At 39.0% G+C, this 18,845-nt stretch overlaps 1 protein-coding gene across 1 annotated transcript; it reads right to left on the bottom strand.

The window, feature by feature from the left end:
- Positions 1-11,440: 11,440 nt before the first annotated feature.
- LOC119890766 (ammonium transporter Rh type C 2) lies at positions 11,441-18,602 on the bottom strand. The gene is made up of 11 exons (XM_038702162.1): positions 18,310-18,602; positions 17,417-17,609; positions 15,449-15,599; positions 15,193-15,340; positions 14,877-15,043; positions 14,649-14,786; positions 14,101-14,237; positions 13,806-13,927; positions 13,492-13,565; positions 13,302-13,375; positions 11,441-13,198 (listed from the first exon to the last, which is right to left on the bottom strand). The coding sequence occupies exons 1-11, from the start codon at positions 18,533-18,535 to the stop codon at positions 13,165-13,167; spliced, it is 1,464 nt and encodes a 487-aa protein (XP_038558090.1). The 5' UTR covers positions 18,536-18,602; the 3' UTR covers positions 11,441-13,164.
- Between the last annotated feature and the right edge of the window lie 243 nt (positions 18,603-18,845).

The raw sequence follows: 18,845 nt of genomic DNA, 5'->3' as shown, positions 1-18,845 counted from the left end.
CTGTGGGGAAAAACGTTTTTTAAACCTTATTTTTGAGCAAAGGCATCAAACTTTTCAGTGTTTTTTATTAGATTTTAGGCTACTGCTGATTCTGTACATGCAGTTTTTATGTCCCAGTGACCAGTGAAAGTGCAGTTATGGCTCTCTCCCTGTTCATTCTGATAGGAGCCTGGACATAAAATGACTACCCGGAGGCGTTGGCAAAAATTCTGTCGTGTGGCAGGACTTGCCGTTAAGACTTTCAGCCAACTAAAGCACAACTAAAGCACAAATCACATGCTTTGTAGTAATGTTAGTTTAACTGCGCAATAGGATGAAATCCAACTCTGTGTCCGTTTTGTCAGCTCCAAAACAAAGCGGAGGGCTCTCTGTGACTCAAACACCTTTATGATGTCGACTGTGTTTTTACACGACATCGATCTGAATCTCGTTTGACCTGATGGGCTTCAGCACACAAAACTGTATTGTGGTTTTTTATCCTTACATCCTTAGTTTGTTTTGTCAGTAGAAAAATCAAGAGGCTCGGGAGCGCGCATGCACGTCACAGCCAAGTCGTGGGACCCACAGTGATGTTGGCCTTGTTAGTGGACTCTGTTGGGCATGTTGATGGACACAGGCAGTGGGCACCCCCCATTCTAATGTATTATTTTAATTGTTTTGATTTTGCTTTATTAATCTGATGTATATGTTCTTGTGCAATAACAAATGTAATATTTTAGTAGGTCAATTTATGGGTATAATGAGTAAGGCTCACACAGGCACTTTGGGTAGCGTGTGGGGTCCTTCGGGTTAGACAGGAGGGCACACATGTCAGTCAGTAGACGTAAACAACCTGCTGTACATAGAGACAACATTCTGCTGATGTGCTTGTGTTTCTGTATTTACAGAGAAAGAAAGTAAAGGAGTTCTTTTAAACTTATGCACGCCTGGAAGTCCCCTTTGTGTCCAAGTGTGCAACACAAGGGATTTCACGGAAAATCCAACCGGGAGGGGATTCACATAGGAATGGGCATACTGGCTGTCAGAGGTAACAGAAAAACCCGGAAGGTGGATCATTTTTATGTGAAATTACAACTCCTTCAAACACTCGCAATAAAAAAAAGTAATTCAGTTCATTAAAAACTATATAAAGCCTCTTTAATCTGCATGCATGTGTCCATACATCGTGATAAAACAGGCCTCTTGGGTCCATCTCTCTAATGCAATGACTACTACCTTTTTCTTTGCATACATATTACTGGCATTGGTCTGTTTAATAGGAACAGATAAACTGATTCAGTTCAAGTCTTGTGATACATTATATTGTGTGTATTATTGATTTCATAGTTAAATAGAAACAAAAAGACCACAAGTGTGCTAAAAGTGGCTACAAAAACATCTCAAAATTGGTGTACAAACTAATGTAACTCATTTACCTAGTTGTATGTTACAACTATGTATGCGTGCATGTGTCTGCCCATGCATTTCTATGTGTGCCGGCAAAAGAGCACTAAAGTGCATACTGTTAAAGCAAACTCATACTCCTACTACTGACATGCCACAGGGAAATCCCTTTCAGTCACAAACTCCCAAAGGATGGAGGTGTTACTCTACACAGTGCTGTTAGACTGACTCACTTTCCAGCACGGTCTTGCCTGGCGACCAGCCTGCAGTGAGACGCCAGAAGCACCATAGAAATGAGAATGTCCTGGACTTTGCCAAATGCCTTTCTTTGTCCAGATGACAATATACTTTTGTGTTATATTTATCTTATATTTCTGAGAAAATAATCATCAAGCGTCTGTGTCTGGTCTAATTGAACCAAAATTTTCTGTAGCATACTGCTTTCTTTCTGTTGAAAAGAAATTATGTTGATTTTGGATTTCTCATTGTGGGATGGCAATGAAATAACGGGTATAGCATGTAGATACAGTTACAGCATACTTGACTCAGGAGCCCCATACAGACAAACAAGTGTATTAATTTGTTGTACCTTCTCTTAAGGGCTAAATTACTGACGGCAGAACAGTTTTCTAAATCTTATAGTCTCTTAGGTAAAAGTTTCCCTTTCTTGGGACAATTGCTATTTATTTTTCTCTTAAGACTCCAGCTGATCCAGAATGCTGCAGCATGTTTACTGACAAGAGATCACATTTCTCCTGTATTAGCTTCTCTGCACTGGCTCCCTATAAAATCCAGAATATAATTTTGAATCCTTCTGCTCAAAAACCCTTAATGGTCAGACACCATCACATCTTATAGAGCTCATAGTACCTTATGCAACTACAACACTGTGCTCCCAGAATGCAGGGTTACTTGTGTTTCCTAGAGTCTCCAAAAGTACCAGAGCGTTCAGCTATCAAGCTCCTCTCTTATGGTACCAGGTTCCAGTTTGGGTTCGGGAGGCAAACATTTCGACATTTAGCTTATTGTTAGGGCTGGCTCAGGTGAGTCCTGAACAAACCCTTAGTTTTGCTGCTTTATGCCTAGACTGCCAGGAGACTTTACATGATGCATTGAACTTCTCTCTCCTCCTCTCCCTCTCTATCTATATGCATTCTTATCCCATTAATGCATGTTACTAACTTGACTGATCTCCCGTAGTTTTGTGCTGTAGAGCCTCAATCTGTGGTTGCAAGCCACCTACTGCTCCCATGTTATTGCTCGACATCCTACAATTATTATTAGTTCTATTATCAATATATCATTACGATTGCTATCATTATTACTATTATTATTCTTTTTATTGATCTGTACCATTACACACACACACACACACACACACACACACACACACTCCTGTCACCTGTCTGCGATTTGTTGGGGTAGAATTATTGTGTTTGCATTTTCTGCTGTTTCTGCCACTAGTGTGGCCAGTAAAACTGTGCAGGATAGACAGGAATATAACCAAAACTCAAACCTCAGGATGGGCCACTTCTTTACAGGTAGAAAAACAAGTGGATTTACTGCTATTCTGCATGTGAACCATTATGCATAGAGAACATGAAAGGTTATAGTTGTGGTTACATGTTAGTTTTTTCCAACTGCTTCCACACAAAATCTTTACATGTCACACAATTTTTGAAACCTCTCACTCAAAGAGCAAAACCTCACCTCAAATCTCCAAAACCATTAGCTATTTCTCAGCCTTTCACTCAGTTTTCAATTGCATAAAACACTTTTTTCAAAACACTACACACAATTCTCTACCTAAGACACAAACATCTAAGAGGAAGTGACCTGCTTTCCTTTTCCAAACACAACCAATCAAAATGCTGCACTTATTCACCAGGTCACACCGCCACTCCTCACATGTGCAAACACTAACTTAACTGATCATTAACCAATCACAGTAGACATATGCATAGGTCAAAGGTCAAATTACCTGTTTTGAACACTGGATGCCAACAATGGACAGAGAGGAAAAGTTCAAGGAGGAAGAGTTGGTAGAAGAGGAGGAGGAAGAGGAGGACGAGGACGACGATGACGAGGGCAAAGAAGAGAAGGAAGGAGAGCCATCACTGATGAGATCAGGGCCACACTTATTGATCATGTGACCACAGGTATGAGAGAAGCTGGACTGAGAGTCCAGCCCAAGTTCCTACAACATTGTATGTAAATGTACACATATGCCTGTGAAAGACAAATGAGCTTTAGATTTAGAACAGTGTGTGCATGGTATATCCAACAATTTGCTATTTTGAAAAAAGTGTTTGCCATCTGATGCAAATGCTTCATTTTGTGATGTGTTTATGGCATTTTGAATGCAGTGTTTCATTTTGAAGGACATATGAGGTATGTTGCATTTTGTGTGAGCAGTTGGGAGAATTGTGTGTAGAGTTTTGAAAAAAGGAGACATAGTTTTGAAAACGTGTGTAAGCAGTTGGAAAAAACTGTAAATTAAAAATAAAATAATGTTAAGATTTTTCTCTTATTATAATCTAATACTATCTCTTATGCACTAATTAGGGCTCTGGGGCAGGTGGAGCACCTAATTAGCTAAACCATTCATTTTGGATCCCTCGCACATATTTTAAAGCAGCTCTGATTTTTGCTTCTTTCAATCTAGGCAGGGAACTAGTGGCCTTTGTGCCCCATCAAAGCATTCCCCCGCTATGAATAGTTATTTCTCTGGTTCTCCTCCTCACTGGTGCTGGCAGAGAGGTCTTCCCCCCTGAGACTTTCCCCTTTGACCCCAACAAATGGACTCTTGTCAACTGAATAAAAAAGTAGTGATTGGCCTTTAGTGATGCCTGTTGTTCAGGCAATGGACGTTTGATGAGTAATCACATAGACAGAAAGATCCTACAGCGAGATTGGTGGAGCTCAGTGCTCAGTGGGATGTCTTGTGATACGACATCAGCATTACAAGTTCTGGACAGTGGGAAGGTAATGTGTATTTGTTAGAGTACAGGGTTACATCTCAGCACAACCCATTGCATCAACATCAAACTTAGATTTTTTTGCTTGCTTCCCACGAGAACCAAAAGAACGTTAAAACATCTTTAGCCTTGTGGGTATCCTTTTCAAATGAAGTAGTCTGAGAGAAAACATGGAGATGTGACTAACGATTGTTACTATCATGTGGCAATTATGTATTGTGGATCTCTTGAAGGGCAGGAGCTTTTCAGGAGTGTGCTGATGAGTTTTATTTAGACCACAGGAGCCCCGGATATCTCGCTCAGTGGCACGCTGAGACCACATGGCGAGGACAGTGAGAAAATGTAGATTGTTACGTCCATATAAAAGCCCAGATGGACGCTGCAGCCTGCTCCAATCAGCTCACAAAGGTGATATAATTGCCAGGGCAGGATGGGACAAGGCCACCGCCTTTGGAGTTCTTCAGTCTCCTCCTTTTCTCATTGCACCTATTCTCTCTCACTCTATACTCACTGATTATACTCCCCTCCCTCATTGTCCCATTATCCCCCTCCAACAACAGGCCAATTTGTCCCTCCAGCTTGGCTCCCGCCTCCCCTCCTGCTGCGTTATTTAGCCCCTCTTCTGCACTTCAATGGCAGGTACTGATTAGAGAACTTCCACGACCTCTTCGCTATTCCTCAAAAATCCCTCCTCCCCTTCCCAGCAACCTTTAATCTGATTACAGGCTTTCTGCAGCTTTTCAGAGGAGGCCAGTCCCAGGAGGACAATAGCAGACCAAGTGGTTTCACAAACACTCTCCCCAGGGTCATATAATTCTCAAGAGGAGCTGTGTCCACTCTCCTCTGGCATCAGGTCCCTGCAAGGCCTGTCTGCACAGTGATTTAAGAGAAACATCTCTGTTACAGTGGTTCTGTCTCTCACCTCTTGACCCCGTCATCAATAAAATTACAGCAAACTGTTGCAGTGTCTTAAAAGACTGGATTTGAGTCAAGATCCCTAAAGTCTATCTGTCTTCAACTATGCTGAAGTCAAACTGGATCCTTTTGGTGTTTAGGTGAAAGGATTTTGGCTTTGATGGAGACACAGCTGTGTCCAAACATTTTACTCTCAACAGCGTAGCTACTACCATTGTCCTGCTATCAGAACACATTAGTGCTACATAATATAAACCTGTAATACAGTATGAATGTTGACCTAATGCTTAACAAAGTACAGCTACATTATGAATAAGGCCTTGAAGCTGGTACACACTTTCATTCATACAATTAAAACAGACCTGCAAAAAAAACCCAGTGCATTTTACACAACAGTGAGGTAAAATTAAATAAGAATGACACCATGTAAAAGCTGTGTTTCATTTTACTGATAACACATGGGTATTTGACCCCAGCAGTGTGTTAACAGATTACTCCACAGTTAACTTGTTTAACCCCACTGGGCCTTTTTAGAGACCTCCTCACTCAATGCCACCAGCCAACCTGACAAGACCAGCACAAAGCACATGTCCACCCAGTGTATTTAGAGTTCATTATTGTCACAGTGACTGGTCAGGAAATGACCCTATTGACTGGCCTGTCCAGGCCTCATTACCATCAGAATAAAAGGGAGTAGGGAGACTAGGAGCAAACAGCAATCCCACAATGACCATTTGACTCTCCACACTTGACTTATGTCAAGTCAGAATGAACGATGGACTGCTGTTAGAGATAAAGATTTTTCTTAAGGAGCGTCATCAATTTTGCTAACCTGTGGGGAGTCCAGTGATTTAAACCTGATGCTGCATGAGAGACCACGAGTGGTCAGTTTCTTTCTTTTAATGCGTCTTTTATCCTTTGGCCCTCCCCCTCAAAAATTAGGCGGTAATTAGAGCTTTTGGAATAAAGAGAAACAGACCACGATCCACCCGGCCCAAACAACTGGACCATCAAGATGGACTCTGTTTCCAAAATGTCAGACTGTTTATTGTGAAGATGAAACGGTAGCACATTATAATAACTACACACTATAAAGCATTAGTTAAGCATTAGTAAATAAGGAATTCATCATTTATAAAGCATTGTTCATACATTATACACATAATACACATTAGTAAGTCATTCATAAACAGTTATAAATGTTTTATCCTTTGTTATCTACACACTATGAAGCAGTTGTTAAGTATTAGTACATTTTTAATTCATAATTTATAAACCACTGTTCTTACGTTAATACACATTAGTAAGTCATTTATAAACATAGTTATACATGTTGTATTCTTTATTAATAAGCTCATCTATCATACTTTATACATGATCGGTTCACTATTTATAAATGAAGTATTATTTTAATGACAAACCAATTATATATGAGTTGTTAATGGTTCATAAGATCATTTGGAAAGTTTGGAAAATTATTACATAACTGCCTGTTTTTTGATACTTTCCCGACAAAGAATATAAACAATCTCAGCATAACTCATAAATCTACCAGTGGCAAAGCCCAAAGGAAAACTAAAATCATAGACCACACAAAGCAACCAATCAGCCATAACATTATGACCACTGACAGGTGAAGTGAATAACACTGATTATCTCATTATTATAGCACACTGTACACCCGAATAAGTAAGCAGTACTCAAAAAACCTCAATTCTTTTGAGTTTATAAACTCAAAAGTCAGAAGTTTCTAGAACTTAAATATTTAGAGTTTGGGTTACATATACTTTTTGATTACTGTTAGATAAAATTACTGAATAACATAACTCAAATATTTAGAGTTAATGCAAATCTAAAATATTCATTGGACAGAAATTAATCATTTTAAGTATGAAAACCCAGTGTTTCATGTTCTATGAACTCAATATTTATTAGTTTCTTGTTCAATATTTTCAATTACTACTAACTCAAAAACACTGACTGCCTCATACACAAATATTAGGATTCTCTGTTTTGTATTGTGTGTTCAGTGCAGCCTAAGAATAGCCATTTAAAATAGGCTTGAAACAACTTTTAAAGTGATCATGTACTGGAAAAAAAGCAAACAACTATGCAAATGTGAAATGACCATTGAAAGTAGATGTCATCATAATCATCACAAATTCAGAATAACTGTATTGCAGAGATGTCCTAATCTGTAATGACCACACATTATGTGATCTACATTAGCGCCTATGGCAAAATCAATCGTACACTCACCTGGAGGTCATAAATCCTAGGATCTCCGCAATTGCTGATTTTTAAAAATACTTTATTTTATCATTTCACTTACTCAGCGATACAAGAGCTGCTTTTGCAAGTCAGGTGATTATGGACAAGATGAAATCCCTTCAGCAGCACTCTCTATAGTCCTTAATGGGCACACAATATATGAACACCAACTTTGTATTAGTTTACAAAATAATGGCCATGTAAACACTTCTCACAAACATGTGATACTGGAATAGTTTAATGTTGTGAGAAATGTATTTAACGTTAGTCTCTAAGAGTAAGTTACCAGTTCAATAGTTAATAAATCCTCCATAACAATGATAATGTTCAGTTTTGGATGAAACTGTTTCAGAGAGTTGTTGATTCGACTGTATGATCATTTTGGAAACTGCAGTTGTGCTGCTGGTAATTTGTAACGTTATCACAGGTGCTTCTGTTATTTTGTCCATCCCATTAATATCTGAGCCGATGCTAAATAATACAATCTTTTGTGTAACTTAATAATGCAACTCATGTCAACGTAAGGTTACCACAAACATCTTCCAAAATGAACAAATGATAAAATAGTTTCAATGAAAACTGAGCATTCTTCACCAGTTAAAAGGTTTCATTACCACAGTGGAAAAATAACGTTACTCCTTCACAAATACATATTAACGTTACAGCCACTTCAGACGAGGCAACTGAGGGGCTGAGGAGAATCATTAGGTTTACAGCTAATAACGTTCACGTTAAACTTTTAGCCATGCATCAACACTATTTCAGGAACAGCTTATAAACAAACGCAGAAGTTGACTGTCTCCACAATATAACGTTAACTAACGTGATTTAACGTTAACTGACAGTGACATCAGTTCACAATAGTGCAAAGTTAACTTAACGTTACCTCAATGTGAGCTAGCTTACTTCTAGCGTTAGCCTTTCTGTAAACGTAACTGCGCCGTACTCTGCGAAAACAGAGCCGAAATGTGATAAACTTTTTTACTCACCGGACCAAAGCGCATTCTCTGTCGACTGTCAGGCGAAGGCTTCAGTCACAACGTTACGTTACTTTGGAGCTAATGTCCGTTAACATTAGCATAAAAGTAACGCGCCAAACTGCCTCTACATCCTGAAGCGGTCCTCCCAGAGCACACACGGTTGTAAAATAGAAATTAAAGAACACAAAAACATTTCTATCACAGCGCTGCGAATAAATACTGGTTCTCTTGACTTTTGTTAAATAGGTTATTAACAGTTTTGCTCCGTTACTTGCAAAACCGTCTCCCTCGCATCGGGTAGCCATCTTGAATTTTCTGAAAACGTTAAGTCCCGTTTGGCCGTTTATGACGTCACACGTCAGCGTGCGTCTCAACACTCGAAGGGTTTGATTTAGAAATCCATCATCACTCAAAAACCATGATACACACATAATTAAAACAACATAACTCGTTAAGAACACTTGGTTGTTTATTGTATAATTTTAACTTATTAAGTACACAAAGTTGATGTGCTAGAAGCAGGAAAAATTGGCAAGCGTAAGTATTTGACAATTTTGACATGGGCCAAATTGTGATGGCTAGACGGCGGGGTCAGAGCATCTCCAAAACTGCAGCTCTTGTAGGGTTATTCCCAGTCTGCAGTGGTCAGTACCTATCAAACGTGGCCCAAGGAAGGAAAAGCAGTGAACTGGCAACAGCGGCCAAGGCTCATTGATGCACGAGGGGAGCGAAGGCTGACCCCTGTGGTCTGATCCAACAGACGAGCTACTGTCAAGTGACTGAAAAAGTTAATGCTGGTTCTGATAGAAATGTGTCAGAACACACAGGGCATAACTGTTTGTTGCATAATGGGGCTGCATAGCCGCAGACTAGTCAGGGTGCCCATGCCAACCCTTATTCACTGCCAAAAGTTCCTACAATGTGCACGAGAGCATCAGAACCGGACGATGGAGTAATGAAAGAAGTTGGCCTGGACTGATGCATCACATTTCCTTTTAAATCACATGGATGGCCGTGTGTGTGTGCGTCACTTACCTGGGTAAAACATGGCATCAGGATTCATTATGGGAAGAAGGCAAGCCGGAAGAAGCAGCGTGATGCTTTGATCAGTGTCCTGTTGGGAAACCTTGGGTCATGCCATGTTACTTTGACACATACCACCTACCTAAGTATTGTTGCAGACGATGTACACCCTTCCGTGTAAAGGGTGTACATCACTAGAACTAGAACTATTAAATAGCAGTGAAAGTAACTCAAAAGTAACGCAAAGAATGTAAAGCATTACAATTCTGACACAGTAAGCTAATATTATAATGTCATATAACTAATTACTTTCAAATGACAGTAATTAGTAATCTATAATGTATTACATTTTTGAAGTAACTTGCCCAACACTGGTTGTAACATGCGTTAGGCTACTGAGATTGTAACTGGTATAATATTACCAGTAATTTTTTTTTTAGTAATGCGTTACAGCCAAAAGAAACTTACTGTAGGCTAACGCGTTACTCCCAACACTGTTAGTGTTGATGTGAAAGAGTTGGACAGCTAAAACTTGTTGTTTAACATCAGGGGATCTACTGACACAGTAGAGCCCATCTCCAGCATTTTTTACCTCATGCCCCCACCTTGTGGAATAAAAGAGGGACTGAAATGAAGAGAATAATATATTTCAAACAGGATGATATTTGTTTTACCATTTATGGATGAATAGGGCTTCTTGTAATATGATACCAACCTACTTAAATAGAAAGAACAATAGCTTTGGGAAAACACATCACAAGTATAAATGTATCATTTACTTTTTATAAACTATTGTTGAAACAAAAAGGAGGAAAGCGAAACAAAGACAATCATACAACTGTTTATTGTAACACTGGCTTTACTGTTTTTTGCCTTATTGATCTATTCCTGTAGTTCTATACAGATGCATTTTAATATACAGTGTTGTATGATAATAAACATATTAATTTTTGATTAAGACAAAGACAAAATCAAATGAAAACTTCATGGTATTATGATTTCACAAACCACAAGCTATATACCATAAACACAGCAGACGCACAGCATGGTCAAATGCTGTGTCATGTGACTGCTGAGAGCTATTAAAAACTTCAAACCCATTATTAATTGGACCAAAAATTAATGTTAGAGGTGTATATCCATAGTTCATACAATTCAAACTAAGATTTGTGAGGTTTAAAGTAGGCTAAATCTCATCCATCCATTCATCATCAACCGCTTATCCTGCGTACAGGGTTGCGGGGTAGGCTAAATCTATGGGTTTATTTTGCATTCAAAAGGACTGGGTTGTTTAGAATCAGGTCCTGAGGCAGTCCTTCTGATGGACTCAAATGGAAAATACATGGACCCCAACAAGCTCTTTTCAGGACAACGTGTAGGCCTACAATCCAAACATCTGTCAGAGATATCAAGCAGAGGCAAATACTTACCCAGTACAGACTCAAAATCTATTAATACCTGATTTCAAATAACTTCAAGATGACAATAAATTAAGAATAATCCTAGGGGAAGGACAAACGGCAAACCTTGCCACCAAGTATGTGTCCCTGTGTCACAACCTTTATATACAGTCTAGACCACCCCAAAACCTCCGGATAAGCGGCATCCATGAGGAAATTTGAGTCAGATGCACCAGCTTATCATATAAGTTACTGTAGCCTATGCCATGTGACAGAGAAGATAAGACCAAAGCGCAAGTCTGAGACCTCCTTACCCAATAGCATAAGATGGTGAGTTTAATGCCAAGGAGGGTGAGCAAATTTTGAACTGAATTTTACAGCAGAGGAGAAGAACTTTCTGCTTTCATTTCAATGGAGGGATTATCACGCTGCTGGTAGCGGAGTAGCTGGATAATAGGGTTTGAATCCAATAGACAACCGAGGCAAAGCAAGCAGTTCAATGATTTATTTAACACACAACAGGGGCAAAAGCTTACTAAGAGGTAATGAGGCAGGCAGACAGGAACAGGAAAGCTGACACAGACGAACAAATGCAGAACAGAGATGGCAAGAGGAATAATCTAAAATCCAGGCAAAATCCATAAACAGAGGGAAGAAGACTGGAACAAGGGTTCAAAGACAAAGACAATCTGGGGATGAGCGAGGGGAACAATCAAACTAAAATATAAGCTACTAGTGAGGATGAGAACCTCACGGCCTGGTTTAAGGGCTGCTGATGGGGTTGCAGTGCCCCTTCTTCCCATGTCCATGTTTCTACATATTGAGTAAGTAGTTTATTTTAAAAGTGGGTGAATTATTCAATTATTGCCATGTCATTCCAGTTTTTCCATTTTCTCTATAAAAATGTTCTATCTATTCTGCCTGGTCTTTTAATCCATCAATCAGACAAGCTATAAATATAATATAATGTATGATACATTACACAGCTACAGCTTACATCATTCTATCAATGCACTGAACTTGAACTTGCTCTTTATTAGACTACTAAAAAAGAAAATGCCATTTTAAGTCACTTAGTGCATGTATGGGAGAATTTTCTTTGTCAGGTCAGCATCATGCCCTATTGCCAATTGCTTTGTTTATTTTGGTGTTTGTACATCCTGAATATACTATTGATTTTCTTCTTAATTACAATTCCCCTATTACTCCACAAGGTGGAGGTAAAACAATTATGGAAAAATGTATCAATAAGTCCCCATATATTTACAATGGTCATAGATCTACAACTAGATTTCTAAATTATTTTTTTTTATGCACTTTTCAAATCTTTTCATTCAACGCACATAAGCATTGTAATTATTAAACTATGACATAACTATTTTTGTCATGGCGCCTTCACATGTCTTGTAAAAATGTGAGCAAAAAGAGTAATGACAATATGACTTTTTTGTTTAATTTCCAGTTACATGTGATTTATAAATTTGTATATCTGACACTATAATACAATAGGACGAGCAGATTGGTTTTCAAAACTGTGCTACACAGTGCTTTTACAAGAGCAAAGATAATAAAAACCTATAAAACAGATAGTATATTGGAGGTAACATTCAATACCACAGCAATCAAAACACTGGAAATTGTATCAGTTACTGTAGTACTCAAAACTTACACCTTAAGAACAAGTTATGCAACAAACAAATGTGATAAAAAAAGGTGGACTCATATGAACACGCATCTTATAAAGACTTATTATTACATTATTTTGAAAGAATTATATAAGGAATAAGGAATAAGTAGGAAAATAAGCAAAATATACTATTCACTAAATTCCTTCTTTTCTTCTGTGCATTATTACTTAGCTTACACAACATAAATAGAGTCTCATCTTACTGCTTGGATTCTTCTACCTGACATTTGCCAGCCATTAAGCAAATCTTATAAGTTTAATAAGTGCAGTTTAAAATGTCCTTCAGAGTATGCATTCAGAATAATATTTCCATTAATGAGATATTTGGTCATCATTTTCTGCAGCGTCATCATAAGCTTCCATTCACTACCTGGTGCCAGACTAATGTATCAGGTGTAGTGTGAGACATGAGTTCCTTCCTTGTAGACTTGGCATTTCTGAGGGTGTCTTCTTTGTAAATGAGTCTTGTTTCACAGCTGTATCTAGTTCAAAGTGGTATGAGGAGCTTGATATTTCACTGTGAAATTCTAAGTTTGCTCCACAGAGAAGTTTGACTCAGATCTGTTGAACAACACAAAAAAAAGTTAATTACATGTATTGAGAGTTCATGAGAGGAGAGGGCATGGTACATGAGAAGAATGTGTGCAAGCGTGAGTGAGCTTACATCTCTTGGTGCTTGTGTATCATGTGGTTGTTGTACTCTAAAACAGGAGGAATGGTCTCTTCATCCTCAGGAACCTTAAAGAGACACATGGGATCAGATCATAAGCCATCTGAGTGATTTCATGGTCCAGTGTGTTCAGTAAAGGGTTAAAGTGTAACACCACCATCTAGTGGTAGCAAAACAGTCTTACCTCCCAGTAAACTTCATCATCAAAGCAGTTGTCATCTGCAGGGTCACCCCAGATAGGGAACCTCAGAATGAATCCTTTGAAGAGAGAAAGGAAACAGGCATTAAGCAACACTTCCACTGCATATACAATTTTCTTTTCCATGTTCCCAATTAAAACCTCTTTTGCACTTGAAAGAAAAGAACTCTTAGTACTAAAGTGCTCTATAAATAAATGTCATGCCTCTGAATTCCACATAATCATTAAAACAGACTGCTTGATATGGAAATAATTGTTTTCCTAAGTCTTATAGTACTAAACATTACATTCAAACTTACCAACAATAGCTCCTCCAACAAGTCCAAATGCAATTGCCACACAAGTGCCAGCAGCCTGGTAGCCTCCCTGGGTATTTACAGATCTTTTTCCAGAAGCCACTTCCTCAAAAATGCTGTTCAACCTGAACAGGAATAAAACTAATTTTAACACAGAGTTTCATATAAAACCTTGCCAGTCACAGTAAGATCTTTCTCAGTTCAGTTGATAAAACCTGAAGAACAAACTGCCAATATCTGTGAATTAAAGCAATCACTACAGATTTTCTAAATTTCAAGAAATATGTATGCCACTCACCCCTCTTTGCTATAGACAGAGACAGAGGCGCTTGCAGAAACAATGGCAGCAACAAAGCCACCGAGCATCCCTGGTACAGCGTGAAGGTTGTGGATCCCACATGTGTCCTGGATCTTTAAATATTTCTCCAAGAAGGGCTGAGAATGAGAAAAATAGTCTCACATTAATGACTGATCTGTAGCCATGGCCATATGATTTTAAAAATAATGACATCAGTTCCAGACCACTAGGTGTGACATGCCTCCTTAGACAAATTAATGTTTGGCCTAAAATTCATCAGCGCCTCCACTAACATTTTGAGGCGTGTTGCCACAACTTACTTCAGGTAACTAGGCTCTTTAAAGTACTCAGTACTTTCATAATCAGTCATCAGTTCTAATAAACCTGTTGTTTTTATTTGCTTCTATTTTTTTGGCTTCTCCTTTCATTATGCTTCCTTCACTTTGCTTCTGAGTTTTTATGTCACTTTTTTTTACTTTACTTTCTATTTGCTGTGATGGAGCTACAGCAGACTTCATGAGTTAGGAGGTGAAAGACTGCAGGCTCACCGTGACATACAGGTAGCCAAAGGTGGAGATGATGCCACAGCAAAAACCCACAATTAGTGCACCATAAGGCATGATCATGAGCTCTGCTGATGCTCCCATGGCAACGCCGCCCGCCAGAGTGGCATTCTGGATGTGCACCTGTCAGTTAAAACAGCTCGTTAGTCATGAGAGAAACACATACATGTTACATGACTAGTTTGTGATATATATATAAGTATATAACATTACCATGTCCAGTTTTCCTCTCTTCTGAGACATGCTGGAGATGGCCACAGTGGTGAGAACCGAGGAAGTGAGGGTAATGTAAGTGTTGATGGCTGCTCTGTGCTGTCCGTCGCCATGGTTTGCGATAGCCGAGTTGAAACTAGGCCAGAACATCCACAGGAACAGTGTGCCTGTGAGGTGAGAGTGAGTCAATAAAAAAGCACAGGGAGATTGACACATTTATAATCAAGAAAAACAGGTTTGACAACGATGAATTTAAAATATTACAAATTCCAAAAACTTATTGAAGTCTATAAATCATAAGTAGCAGGTCACTCACCAATCATGGCAAACAGATCAGAGTGGTAGACAGATCCGTTGAGGCGTTTGCTTTGGTGTAAGTTTGGTCGGTAGAGGACCCAGGAGATGGCCAAACCATAGTACCCTCCGAAGGCATGAATGACCATGGAGCCACCAGCGTCTCTGCACTGTGGGAATAAGCAGCACAAAAGAGAAATTGCAATGTTTAAATGAAAAGTCTCACACCTCTGACAATAATCAAGTTCCCTGTGATGATTGTGTTTGGTGAGACTCACATGAAGGAGATCGAGGATGATATATTCCTCAACAGCAAACAGTGTGACGCCAAATAAGGTGACAACCATCAGCTGGACAGGGCTTACTTTTCCCAGAAGGGCACCGTAGGCAATCAGAGAAGCGGCACAGCAGAAGTCTGCATTGATCAGACTATGTGGGGGACAAGGAAAAGGAAGAGAACAAGGTCAGAATGAGTGGAAACATTAACAATTGCAATGGTCTCCGAGGAGTCACAGTGCCATATTGAGTCAATTTCAGCAAACATCCTAGAATGATTCGAAGGGTAATTTTGGTAGTCTGAGTATCTACCTTTTCTACGGTCAAAATGACTAGTAGGTACAAAAAGTTTTGGAATCCGTGCAGTAGATGGCTTCAGCCCGCAGCTGTGAGCAAGCTGCAGTGGCTGCAAGATTTTTTGAAAGGCTCAGACTATAATATGAGGTGTCTAACAACACCAGGAAAAGAGCTCTACAACAGTGGCTCTCAGGGTCCTGAGGGTCTTCCAGGAGTTCTCCAAGCAAAGAGGGGTATATTTTATTTTTAGTATACTTCCATCCATAAGAAGCACAATGACAGAATATATGACTATTTTGTTCATGGATTTCACACACTTTATATAATGAAACATCTGAAAACAAAAATCCCATCAGAGGAGCCACTCTGGGACGAAATCGTATCCAATGGGGTTCCATGATCTAATTTGTGTCAAGCCTAGTTCACACTTTAGGGATCCTTGACATGAAAATGTTTGAGAGCCACCATTCTTACAACCAGTTACATCCCTTTTTAACCTGAAAGATCGGTTTTGCTCAAGGACAATTTTCGATATCTTTTGAGAGGTCAGTTGTTGCAGGAAGACCCTGAAGGAAATGTGAGTCAGAGTTGAAGAGAGAGGTTTGCTGTGTACTATAAAGAGGGAACTTCTAGCAAGATGTTATTTCCTAACTTAACTTCAGAAAGCCTAGAGATTTTTTTGACTTCATTGAAATAGCCAATCTAAAAATTGTATGAAGTTCACATATAAAGTCAAAAAGAAACAATAATACGATTAAATAAAGCTATAGGCCTACATATTGCAGTGAAATGCAATAATGACCAGACCGTGTAAGGACACAGATCCTATTAAAATGTGCAGAGATTTCGGTCGTGTTTTAAAGAAATTATTCTTGTGTAAAAAAGATTAGCCAACACCGTTCCACTCTGCTAGTTGCAAAACAAAGTCAGATTGTATTAAAGTGACAAAATTAGTTAATAAGTTCATTGTTAAGTCATGTTCCTTATTTTATAAACATAGGCTACCAAAAATTTAATTTTCTTTTGTAAATTCAGAGAATTTGTCCAATTTAAGAAATCATTAAGTCGGGAATTCGCAAAAGTCCTTGGTAAATTTAGCAACATCCATAAAATAAATGTGTTGTTTCAATGATCTAGACCAAATAGATATCTTCACTTCATTCACTTTTGGTGCAATTGAAAACTTGGGAAAAAAATGTTGGTCTCAGTTTTTCAGCTTCATACATTTCTGTTTGACAAAAATGGCCAGACAAAGGCCTTCTTAATTGAAGTACTAGGCATTCTGGGTTAGAACGCCAGAATAACCAATAATAATAATAATAATAATAATAATAATGCTGCTCCACTGAACGCTAGAACACGACTTGAAGCGGCGGCAGATTGACTTTGAAACTCAAAGGCAAAACAAGCTGCCTTAAAAATGTGTAGGTCTATAATTTAATAAATCATAAAAAATCATATTTTTTTAGTACTGGCTGCGCCCTATGGTCCTCGCTCTTGATTTATACATGATCAACATTGAGATGAAATAGGCCATTTTACAAAAACCATAATGCGCGCTTGAGTTAGGCTACATAACGCACTTTTGCCCACCCACCTGTATCTCTCTAGTTTACTAAATGTTTGATGGTGCACAGAAAGCTGCTCACCGTGCTTGCAATGAGGAGACTTACTTCTCTATTCCAATTTTGATTGTTCCGGTGTTGGGGTCGAGGGAGTGGAACCAGCCTTGCATAAGAAGAGCCCACTGTATACCAAAGGCAGCAATCAGGAAGTTGAAGCCGACAGCACTGAAGCTGTAGCGTTTCAGGAAGGTCATGAGGAAACCAAATCCAACAAAGATCATGACATGAACGTCCTGGAAGCCTGAAGAGGGGGAAACACATTTTGTTGATAAGTCTGGCATGATTTAAATTTGTAGAATAATTAAAAAGGCTACAACACTTAACACGTTATCAAGCTTTGACAAAAATAAATTTCTCTCCAGCACTTTCATTTTTTACTTCACATTAATTAACATAGGGTCATTAAAACGACGAATTTAAAGTTAGCTGTTAAACTGCTCCTCCAGCATACTGTCTAGGGAGGAAACAAAATCCAACAGCCTGATTATAGGCTTTTAAAGATTGTCACAAGTAGGCAACTGTAAGCCCAGAAAAGTAATATTTTATATTGTGCAGTGGTAATAGGCTATTCACACGTTATAGCTATACAAAGAAAAGAGAGCGTCTCATAAATGTTACAACCCAGATTCTAGCTGGAAAAACACCCCCCTTATATCATAACCCATGTTGTTTTTATGACCTGTGACATTTCAATGAAATATCATTTTGTGGTAATTTTGTGTAGCAATTTCTAGCCGTGAACAAAAACGGTAGAGTGAGTATGTTAAATGGTCACAATCTTGTTCTAAACTGTTATAATAAAAAAATAAATAAACTAATTATTTTAATGGCTTATAAGGAGGCTAATGCATTGCCATCCATTTGTCGACAGTCGAAAAATCCTGAAGTCAGTGACATTTATTGCAAAGTTAATTTCCTTACATGTTGTTTATTGTACTTACTGGGATATCTGTAGTAGAAGTCATTTTCGACATCGCTGGTGATGTTCTCATGCAGTTTGGTCTCTGCCCAATGTGCGTCTGACTCATCATCATACCGGATGAAAACTCCAAACAGCACAACCATGGCAATCTGCCAGACGAAGCAGACAGCCGGCAAACTAACACGAACATTGGTGTTCTTTTGCCGGCCGAAAAAATTGCCCATGCTCTCACAACAATTCCCCATGGCGATGCTGCTGATGATGATGATGCTCCGATCACTCCCCAGCAAGGCCCTCGGTCTGACTTCCAGCAGCTTCTCAGCAGGTATTTATATGGACATTTGGAAGGGTGTGATCCAATTCTCCACTCACAAACAGGGGGTGGACACACGTTATGTTGCAGGTTGGCCTAAACCACTCCTTCTCACATCCCTGCTGTCACAGCCAGGCCAAGCTAAACATTGGCAACACTCCTCCTAAAACAGTTCAGCGAAGTAAAGGAATCCGGGCCTACATGTATGATGAAATGGTTTAAGCCCACTCGATATGGGAATG

Source organism: Micropterus salmoides, unplaced genomic scaffold (genome assembly GCF_014851395.1).
Source record: "Micropterus salmoides isolate LMB-PRFRI ecotype aquatic unplaced genomic scaffold, ASM1485139v1 Ms_hic_scaffold_6, whole genome shotgun sequence".
Classification (NCBI taxonomy): domain Eukaryota; kingdom Metazoa; phylum Chordata; class Actinopteri; order Centrarchiformes; family Centrarchidae; genus Micropterus; species Micropterus salmoides.
Note: the sequence above shows the minus strand (reverse complement) of the source record. Positions and strands in the feature narration are given on the sequence as shown.

Coding starts and splice junctions, on each gene's coding strand:
- LOC119890766 (XM_038702162.1), bottom strand. CDS start 18,535: ATGGGGAATTGTTGTGAGAGCATGGGCAATTTTTTCGGCCGGCAAAAG. Junction 15,044..15,192: donor TGATCTGTTTGCCATGATTG/GTGAGTGACCTG, acceptor CTCACCTCACAG/GCACACTGTTCCTGTGGATG. Junction 13,199..13,301: donor ATACACAAGCACCAAGAGAT/GTAAGCTCACTC, acceptor GTTGTTCAACAG/ATCTGAGTCAAACTTCTCTG.